Source organism: Bactrocera latifrons, unplaced genomic scaffold, assembly GCF_001853355.1.
Source record: "Bactrocera latifrons isolate USDA-ARS-PBARC rearing strain unplaced genomic scaffold, ASM185335v1 scaffold_48, whole genome shotgun sequence".
In the NCBI taxonomy this organism is placed as follows: Eukaryota; Metazoa; Arthropoda; class Insecta; order Diptera; family Tephritidae; genus Bactrocera; species Bactrocera latifrons.
Genome location: NW_017537134.1, coordinates 435,209 through 445,261, shown reverse-complemented (window position 1 = coordinate 445,261; position 10,053 = coordinate 435,209). Strand labels below are relative to the sequence as shown.

The 10,053-nt window shown below is 36.5% G+C and overlaps 2 protein-coding genes across 3 annotated transcripts; both read right to left on the bottom strand.

Moving 5' to 3' along the window:
- Positions 1 to 1,047: 1,047 nt before the first annotated feature.
- Positions 1,048 to 6,421, bottom strand: LOC108973442 (arrestin domain-containing protein 17-like). Its single transcript, XM_018940705.1, has 5 exons — positions 6,307 to 6,421; positions 4,412 to 4,540; positions 4,126 to 4,340; positions 3,415 to 4,051; positions 1,048 to 1,352 (listed from the first exon to the last, which is right to left on the bottom strand). The coding sequence occupies exons 1-5, from the start codon at positions 6,419 to 6,421 to the stop codon at positions 1,150 to 1,152; spliced, it is 1,299 nt and encodes a 432-aa protein (XP_018796250.1). The 3' UTR covers positions 1,048 to 1,149.
- A 432-nt stretch (positions 6,422 to 6,853) lies between these two features.
- LOC108973447 (arrestin domain-containing protein 17-like) lies at positions 6,854 to 9,826 on the bottom strand. 2 transcript variants are annotated; one of them, XM_018940711.1, is made up of 5 exons: positions 9,601 to 9,826; positions 8,300 to 8,467; positions 8,012 to 8,250; positions 7,231 to 7,933; positions 6,854 to 7,085 (listed from the first exon to the last, which is right to left on the bottom strand). In XM_018940711.1, exons 1-5 carry the CDS (start codon positions 9,713 to 9,715, stop codon positions 6,886 to 6,888), a joined length of 1,425 nt encoding a protein of 474 aa, XP_018796256.1. In that variant the 5' UTR covers positions 9,716 to 9,826; the 3' UTR covers positions 6,854 to 6,885. The 2 variants fall into 2 exon arrangements, with proteins under 2 accessions (XP_018796256.1, XP_018796257.1); XM_018940712.1 differs by having other exon boundaries at positions 8,012 to 8,226.
- Between the last annotated feature and the right edge of the window lie 227 nt (positions 9,827 to 10,053).

Below are 10,053 nucleotides of genomic sequence, written 5' to 3'. Positions count from 1 at the left end.
AAAACTACTTAGTTCTATAAAAAATGTAAGTTACTTAAATGTAAACTTCTGATATCTAAGTGATTTCGGTCAACAATATATCAATGTCTATGGTCTTTGAAATATATTCTCTTTAAAAATTTCAGTTGGGTAGTAAAAGAGTATTGAACCAACTTAATAAAAGATACTAAGATGTCTTAAGTATAGAAAACGCCTATATGCAAAGTTCTAAGACACCTTACGAAACCAGTCTTTCTATACTCTTGCCAAGCTTTCTAAGTATCCCTCAGAAAATAAGAGTATAATTGATGCCAACTTACTAATCATAGTCAATTCCTCCGAAGTTTGCTTGCTGCTCGCAATAACTTATGATTATATTTTGTCTGTAGCTTCGTTAAAGATATGTATTTCGATAAATAAATATTCCCCACGCCTTCATTTACATATTTTAAGATCGTAATTTCTTCTATAGCTATAATATAATCATATACTTACAATATTCTATAAATTGATTTAGCATAATGTGGGGAGTTTCTGACCACTGTAACCATTATTAAAGATATGAAATTTCCTCTGAGTATGCCATAATATATATATGTGTATTTTTTAAGAGAGACATTGATTCGATTAAAGCTTTTGGGACAAGCTTTACAACGCTTGTGGTGTCTATAGTTGCTGTAAAACTTGATGCTCATGAGAAAAGTTTTGTAAAGCTTTCAACTTTTATAGCAGTATTTGATGTTTTATTCACTTAAAGCTTATAGCAAGCTCTTATGGTTTGTAACAAGCTTAAAGCTTTCTTAACATTTTATATTAGAACTTTAAGCTATTTTCTAACAGTTGGTTTGGCATAAGCCAAATAAGGAATAAACTCCAGGCGAAATAAAGTTCGAAAACTGTTAAAACTTCATTAACCTTTTTTATGAAAGTTTTATTTATTTATTACAGATTGATTTTCATAAGTTAGAACTATTTATTAATAGTTTTAAATTTCTACAACAAATTTTTATATCTGTGTACTTATGTATGTATATGTGTATTCATAATAGGTTGTCAAAAAAGGCTTGCGGTACGCGCTCTCAGCGCCAACTAGACATTTTTGACAAACTAACATCTATGAAATGAAAGCCAATAACAATAATATCGTATCGTGTTCAATAGCGATTTTCTCTATATCTTGTCATTTTCGAAATTTTGGTTTATATAAGCACCACGGATTGGTTCCGGTGTCACTGGCGCGGTTGGAGTCATTGTTAAGGGTACGGCATATACTGGATATAATGGCGCAAATTCACATGGCCCGAAAGCGTGTAAGTCATCTTCGTTCACATCGCCTCGCATGGTGTGCGTAGACTCCTCGTAATTGGGTGGTGCTTTAAAAATATATGAGAAATAAAGTTGCATTGAGCTTTATCGTTTTAAAAGCAATTGGTTAATAATTTTCGAATTTTCATATAACGAAGGCACAAACCTTCGAAAATATTTTAGTTGTCAGACCGATGGAAATCAATTCCACTGATAGATAAAACAAACTGTGAAAGATAAATTCACAATCCATTCACTGGAATGTGGAACTTTTCTAAACATAGTCCATCCACAACATTCCAAAAATGAATTATGGACATTTTCCTAGTAGCTGCAATCCACTTATATATTCCTCTCGTTGTGTTGGAGAATTGTGGGCACTGAAAATTCTCTGCTTTTGCATAAGGAGTTTAAATGCCAGGACGACATCTAACGTAAGATTTCGTGTGGAATATATAACGGTTGTTGTCATCAGTATCACAAGATTTCACAAAATTATGAAAAAAAATTTAATATTCACAAATGTAATAACATTTTGGAAGGTAAGTTTGTTCGAAATTTCGAATTTATCGATATGTGAAAAAATTTAAAATTGTTTTTGAGGATAAAGCATCTTCGAGGAAATGTAAATTCGCTATTCAAAAGTCAACGTTAAGCAAATCGTGGTTATGGCAAGGATGTAACTACTTACACAGTAAAATTCCTCATAACCGGACACTCACCCTTTCAGTGTGCAGTAGGGATATAGATGCTGGCCATATTAGGGGCTTTGGCTAAAACTTGCATTCAAAATGTTTCCTCAAGGTAACAAAAGATAACCACAGCTGTAAAATTCTGTTTAACAAAAATCGACACACTGCCCTCACTAACCAATCGACTAAATTATACATTACAAGCGTGCCATTTCAATGTTCCAATGCGAAAACAAACGAAAGTGTGGTTGTACCCGCCTATTTCCCAATTTCAAATCCTAAAATGCAAATCAAACACCACCTTCCTGCCTACGAATTATTTGAAATAAATTGAAGAAGCGTGCAAAATGGATAAAATTGGGTGAAAATTTGTCCTAAAGCCCATATAGCTCACAAAATATCCTTGGCTTAGAGCCTGGCAAGTTGCATCAGTACGAAACGTTTTGTTACACATGAAATTACCCCTTCCCCTACTTCCTTACTTGATTTTATATATTTTATGAAATGTTGTCGGGTTATCAGATATATTTAAAATGAGATACTACCAAAGTTGTGTCCGTGTCCAATCATTGGAACCTACTTCTCTCCGGTTTTGGTTTTACATGACAATATTCATGAAATGGTTTTGTTCATGAAATTTGTTCAGGGAAAGGAGGTGTCCGGTTATAACGATTGTCTGTAAGGGAGATTTTTCTCTGTATACATAAATGGATTATCTACAGCTTCCACAACTACAGAATCCATATTTATATAATGCTTCACTTAGTCAACGACGTGCCGTCCTTCCGTAGCGACGCAGTTGCCTTTTCTTTTGATTACATTGAGCAATTGTTCAATTTTTTGCTATAATTTTTCATAATGTAAAACATCAGAACTAAAATTTAATTATTAAATAATAAAAATAATCCACTTATAGTCAAGTTCATAAATAAATAATTGTATTCGACTGTAATTTTGAGTTAGTTTGATAATATTTAAACTAAATTTAAGCTTATTCTTTAATTAGTCCAAAATATCGAGACTTGCAACTCTGCATTTAAGAGAGATAGCTCGTGCCCAAATAACCCAAAATAACCACAAAAACTACGTCGACACTACGGAATGTCGGCACGTTGGTTACTAGCGGAAGCTTAAGGAACAGATTCCACAAATGGATTCAAAAATGAGAATACATTCCACATTTGGGTCGTATTGCCAATTTGGATCGTATTGTACATTTGGAACGCATTATAGATTCTGCGCAAAAAGTGACTGGATGTTTACAAAACAAATACTTCATATAATATACATACGTTATTTTCTATTACTCTATGAGGGCTGTTTTGGATAGTGTTATCTGACGTATTATGGAAACTTCTGAACTTAATAAAATTTAAGTGGAAATTCGTTTAAAACGACGCTTCAACTACAACTTTTTCGTTATCTAATGAATACTCACGCAACTCCGGGTAAATATCCGTTGGCGACTGAACCCCTGTTAATGCTACATTCTGCTCATCCAGTGCTTCAGTCACAGATTGTTGCTCGCCCTCCTTGCTCATTTCGTTACCCTGCAACAACACTTCCTCAGTTAGTGCCGGCATACGACTACCGCGCGGTTGTTGTTGTATAACCGGTGGTGTTTGCCACAGTGGCACATTTCCAATAAGAACGGGAATTGTTATGGTCTGACTAGAATACCAACCCTTCATACGTGCCTCGACTTCCACCTGATAGGAAATGCGTATAATACTGCAAGACCGCAAGCAAGTTGGTGGTGTGGACGGTACAAGAAGTTCGTGCGTTAGCGAACGCGTGCTATTACGCAGCACAGACTCACTTTTCGCCGTCGTCATGGTAATCCGTTCTAGGCATGAGTGCAACGCTGGCGCTGGACTGGAATACCGCACCAACATTACGAGCGCATAACGCACTTCTGACACGGCTATGTTGGTGTTATTGATGACCAGCGCGGTGACGGGTATGCGCTGTCCGGGCACATATCCGGCCTGCGGCAGTTGTATTTGCATCTTCAGAGGGTCCGTTTTGCAGGGACCGCAGCAGTATGAACGATAATTCTCTGAAGTTATTGGTATCTGTAGTATAAAATTGTTGGAAAATATTCTTTTAATGGCATATAAAAATAGTTACAAATATGCCATGCACTCACCTTTATTTGCGGTGATTCATAGTTAAGATCGAGCATTTTCATCACTGTGAAGCCGCGCGTATAAGTCTGATTGAATTTCCAGGGTATCACCAGCGTAACTTTAACTATATATCGAATGCAACCATGAAGACCCTCAAATGATGTCGGACAATTCTCTGGTAGCTTGCAGGTAAAATTATATGTGTGCGTACCGGTTTGTATTGTAAAAATTTGACCTATCGATTGGAAAATTAGTAGCTAATAAATTTTTGTAGCAGATTTTGAACGTAGCTTATCACACACTTACTTGTTTCCGATCCCATTAGATACGTTTTGGACTCCATATAATCCTCGCGTCCGGAAAAGTGTCGTGTTTTACCGAAACGTTTTTCTCGCCATTTTGTAATAGCAAATCCCGATATATTCAATATTACAGCTGGAAGAAAATAAAGTATTAAGTAATAAAGAAATGAATAAAGTAGAGTAAATAATTCAAGGATTTTGAGACAAGTAGTATAGTTCAAATGACAGCGAATGACAAGCAGAACTTTGAAATTAAGTCGATGAAGGCTCACTCTCATCTATCATTTCGTTACAGTTCCTACTAAAAATAGCTCCTTTACAGCATTTTGATCATATAAATGTATGCGAAATCAGATCTCGTATTCTTTAACCTCACTGCTTTTCCTTTCTATTCTTCTTGGACCTCTGCTATACGTTTGGGAACGTATGGGTTTCGTAAAAATATATTAATTGGCGAAATCGTTCGGAGATATTGTAGTGTATTTAGAACCTTGATGAATTCGAACTACCAAAAGTAGTGAAAAAATTAACTATTCTTAAAAGGATATTCGGCTAATTGGGTCGAAATAGTAATGATTTATGCGAAAATATGCGTAGAATTTAAAAGTCTTATAAGAAGCTTTTTTTTAGACCTAAGAGAAGGGAACATATTCATTTGTTCCAAAAAAAGAAATGCATTGTTTTGAATTATGCTAAAAACCCGGTAAATGGCAAAACAAGAAAAGAACAATCTAGTCAAAATTCTAATAATCGTAGTCACGAATATTAATTCAGTAAATACCTGCACTAGATAACGATAAGCAAAGGTAGCAACTATATAAATATGAATGTGTTAGTGGTGATAAAATATCTACTAAAAATTAGCCAATAAATCTTTAATTTGCCTGCATTCCAAAAATAAATATGTACATACGATACTTTGTATTAAACAAATTATACCAAATAAACTGAATGGAATTTTATCAAGTTGAATTATACTGTGAGCAATTTTTATGCCTTGAGCAGGCTATATTAAGTTTGTCGGAAAGTGTGAAGAAAATACTCCGTAGATCGTATAAAGTATATTCATACAATATATAAATGAACAGAATGTTGAATCGACGTAGCCATGTCCGTCCGCCCGTCTGTCGGTATATACGTAAACTCGCCCTTCAGTTTTTGAGATGACGATTTTGGGAAACTTTGGGAACTTCTTGGGAAGGATAGTGCACATCTCCTTTCCTTCCCACGAAGTTGCCCATCTGTCGGAACAGCTATGGCTTATAGCTGAACGATCAGAATGAAAAGCTTCTATGGACAACTTTTACTTTACGAAATTTCACGTTTATTATTCAAGGCAGAAGTACAATGTCCGAAAAAATTTTTCAGATCGGACCACCATAGCTAAACGACCGGAATCAGCTTCTTGTAAGGGATCATTGAAAAGTATTATAGCCTTTACTTGTGATTTTTCGTTATGTTATGCTGTGTAATGGTATGTTAAGTTATGCTATTTTATGCTATGTTATGTTACTTTACGCTATATATGTTAAGTTTTGTTATGTTATGCTATTTTATGTTATGTTATGTTGTGTTATGTTATCTTATGTTATATTATGTTATGTCCTGTTATGTTGTGTTATGCTCTGTTATGTTTCTATATTTTATTTTATTTACTGCCAATTTACTGCATTATATAATTCTATTTGAAGCAGCTAAAGTAAATGATGTAAATATTTACACTGCATGCATTTTTTATTCCCCGCAAATATTCAGAACTTAAGTGTGCAAATTAGCTTTTCAGATAAGATTAAATACTGATAGCCTCACTTACGAAATTGCTGCTTGAAAATCGCTTACTCCATAGAAATTGAAGCCTAATACTACACTTATTAGCGTCAGTCTTATACTTAGCGTTACCTTTAACATTTTTGGGTTTATCAGCCTGTAGCACCACCGCGCCATCCACCAATTGGTCAGCGAAATAAATACCGTGCTCATTCTGATTGAACTGAATATCACAAGTTACGACCATTTTGCTACGACAACCGACCGACTCGGACTGAATATGCCAAAATTGGACAAAGCGCCGTTAGCTTGTCGCCACTTAGGGTAAATATCCCGCATTAAGCACATATACATACGCATGCGGGTGAAGTACGTGTGAGTAATTGTGATAAAACAATAACGTAAATGATCTTTCAGCAGTATGCATACATTCAGTTAGAAATACATATTTGATATTAAAACAAAGGAAAAAACAAAAGCAACAAAATTACGGTTTTAGATAAGCGCACGTCGTTCTTCTGATATGAAAAATATTTGGTGGCGGAAACGTTGTAGAATCGAAAAGCTTTCAGTTTTTTTAATTTCATTCACATGCCTACCGCTTGCGGTTTTCAGGCCTTTTCAGGTTATTGAAGGTCGCTCCGAAGAAAAGAAACAAATTTTGGTGTTGCTTTGTTTATAAGTTTTTATTCATTTATTCACACTTTCAGCTCACAACCAAGTGCTATTTTGCGCTGGTGAAACACCACTAGTCGCTACACCATCAACTTCGTCTTTGCCTGACGCGCTCGGACTCGGTACCTTGAAGACAGGATAACGTGGTGCGAATTCGGTTTCGCCATATTCTTGCCCTTCATCAAGGTTAAGTTTAGCTGGTTTTATATGCAAAGCGGATTCATAGGACGGCGGTGCTGTGAAAGAAAAAGAACTTTGAATCGTATATATAATATTATAGAAGCAGGGTCTTTGAGCTGGATTTGAAGTGATTTATAGCAAATGATAAGAATTGTGCGAAGGAAACAGATAAACCATCAGTGTTATGAAAGAACTACTTACGTATACTGGCATCTGCATCCCAGGGATTTGGTGGTGCCGGTGTTATGACAGAACTTGTCGCGGCACCATTGTTGATTTCTGTCGGGTCCTCTTGTACGGTAGACTGCACCTGGTTAGCTTCGGTGGACTTCTTCTCGCCAGCATCGCCAGCATCGCCGCTCTCCTCATTCGCCACGAATGAACGGTTCATAACACCACTACCGTTGGGGACGAAGTTGTCAGCAGACGCCATTGGTTGCTTTTGTATGACGCCGAGCAACGGCACATTGCCTATCGTGACGGGCACACAGATGACTTGATCCGCATGCCAACCCTTCACTTTTGTCACAACCTCCACTTGATAGGCAATCTGTATGATGCGACATAGATTGAAGCATGTTGGCGGCGTAGCCGGCACAATGAGCGTATAGTTGAATTGTTTTTTGCAATGCACCGGCACACCATCACCTTTCAACTTAAGCACCGGTATGCGCTGGTTCTTCGTACGTGTCGATGGTGTTTGACTATAATAGCAAACGAGCATTACCAATTCGATTTTGAGTTCTTCGACTTTTATCTTGGTTTCGTTTGATATGAGCACGCTAACTGGTATCGCTTGTCCAGGCACATAGCCACTTTGTGGCAAGGAAACGTGCACCTCCAACGGCTGTGTTTTGCAAGGCCCACAACAAAAAACCTTTTGTGCTTCCGATTTGCTAGGTACCTTTGGAATGGGTTTATAAAATGAATAGTTAAATCAAAACTAGTAATTGTTAGAATATATCTACTAAAGTTTACTCACTCGCAATAAAGGACTGTCGTAGTTCAGATCCGTCATTTTCAAAACCGTAAATCCGCGCGTAAAATTCTGATTGAACTTCCATGGTCGCACGAGTTCCACCCTAGTCAAATATCGTATGTAACCATAGATGCCTTCGAAGGACGAAGGGCAGGTGTTGGGTAAGAGGCAAGCAAACGTATAGGTATGTATGCCCGGCTCAATCACGGCAGATTGGTCTGTTGGAGAGATATTTGGATAGACTATAATTTTAGCTAATTATCATACTATGCTTTCATAAATCCTACACACTTTCGTTGGAGCTGAGCAAGTAAGTCTTCGATTTTATATAATCCTCATGACCTCTGTAGTGTGTTGTCTGGGTTTGGGTGCTCGAACGTCCGTTTGCATCGGACGTTGTGCTGGTGGAGCTTTCCGTCCAGCTAGTGTCTGCGCAACCGCTAATTTTCAACACGATGGCTAAAAAGTAAAATTTTCATAAATAACTGCTAGTGGTAATAATTTATAATATTATAATCAGAGATGTTGTATTAGTCACTCATCTGATAATTTTAGCCAGATGAGTAATGCTCGCAAGACCTATGAGTAATTACCCCAGCGAAAGTCTCATTGTTGTTAACCTATTGCTTACAGTTATTTATTAGGGAGGGGAGTAATAGTGCTATACTATCTACGTGTTTTTCGGCTTTCTGTGGGCAGGCTTATTTGCATGTAGTCTGATATGCAAAACAGGGATGCAGAGTTATGTTTAAAGACTTATCCAATTTTGTACCTTAAGCTAATCTAATAATATAGCATTATGGAATGTTAGGTTTTTTTTATTCTAATGGCACCTGTTTTTAATACCGATACGATTTATGTCTTTATCTCGGTACTCAACAACTGATGTCTTAACTGACAGTCTACACTAAATTGATATGTCAATTGACAAAGAATATTTCAAAAGCTCATATAAATACAATTAGCTCACAATAGGATGCAAGAACGTGGATAATATAGAGTGTTTTTAGATGTGCGGTTTATCCTCAGAGACGCCGTAAAAATCGCACGGAATACGCTATTCCAACTGTGGAGCAGCGTATCGACGAAGAGTCAAATGAGTCCATCCGCCGTCGCGCACATCATTTGGAGCTGTGCTAGAGTGTTTTATGAAAGATTTTGTATATCTTGGTTTGCGAGCCTCTAAAATCGAACTCGTGCATGAACATTACACGTTTGTTGAAAGTGCCAACAACGAAATGGCCACCGATTCCAATATTCGCATGAAAATTTTGTTCAGCGATGAAGATCACTTTTGAGATACGTACGTTATTAAGCAATATTTGGGGTACTCACAACACGTCGTAAAGCATCGTAAAATCATAAAATTATAAATTTTTCACTTGTTTAAAAAAATTGTTGTTGGATTTTATRCAAAATTGAGTGTACACATTTACAATTCTCACAGCTATGTTTACGAATCGTTATAACTTATAACTTTATGAGACTTGGAAAAACCCTAATTGTCGCATTTGGAGTTACGATTTGCTTTTAAATTTGATCAGATTTATTCTCCTTTTGCCTTTATATAAAATACTTGCAGTAAAGCTCACCTTTCACCTGCTTAGGCATGTCCGCTTGCAGCGTAACTTTACCCGTCATGACTTGGCCAGCAAAGTAGGTGCCGTAGGAATTATTGTCAAACTCAATTGCACATGTTACAACCATATTTAGCACATATATACTATTAAATATATATAGCAATACAAATACAAATACAATTTGGAGTTTTCACTATAAATATCAAATGGTAAACAACGCGTTCTTGCCCGTGCTGTAGCGTCGTATCAACTGCTTATAGTAAGGTTTTAGCAATTCTTCAAAATGTTTCACGACTTTAATACCAATCGATTTCGGGCCAATATTTTCCCGTTTACTTGCGCTCTTAGTTAAAAAGTTCGTCATAAGTTTGCTCACATGTGGCTGCTTATCAGTTCGTTGATAAATGCCCCATATATATTTTAACAAATTTAATGACATGAAAATATCGACATACATGCTTACAC

What these genes read in the sequence shown, in the direction of transcription:
- LOC108973442 (XM_018940705.1), bottom strand. Translation starts at nt 6,421, where the DNA reads ATGGTCGTAACTTGTGATATTCAGTTCAATCAGAATGAGCACGGTATT. An exon ending in TCTAATGGGATCGGAAACAA is followed by an intron (nt 4,341 to 4,411) that starts GTAAGTGTGTGA and finishes TCCAATCGATAG; the next exon opens with GTCAAATTTTTACAATACAA. An exon ending in GGATATTTACCCGGAGTTGC is followed by an intron (nt 1,353 to 3,414) that starts GTGAGTATTCAT and finishes ATATTTTTAAAG; the next exon opens with CACCACCCAATTACGAGGAG.
- LOC108973447 (XM_018940711.1), bottom strand. Translation starts at nt 9,715, where the DNA reads ATGGTTGTAACATGTGCAATTGAGTTTGACAATAATTCCTACGGCACC. An exon ending in CATGCCTAAGCAGGTGAAAG is followed by an intron (nt 8,468 to 9,600) that starts GTGAGCTTTACT and finishes TTTACTTTTTAG; the next exon opens with CCATCGTGTTGAAAATTAGC. An exon ending in GGATGCAGATGCCAGTATAC is followed by an intron (nt 7,086 to 7,230) that starts GTAAGTAGTTCT and finishes TTTCTTTCACAG; the next exon opens with CACCGCCGTCCTATGAATCC.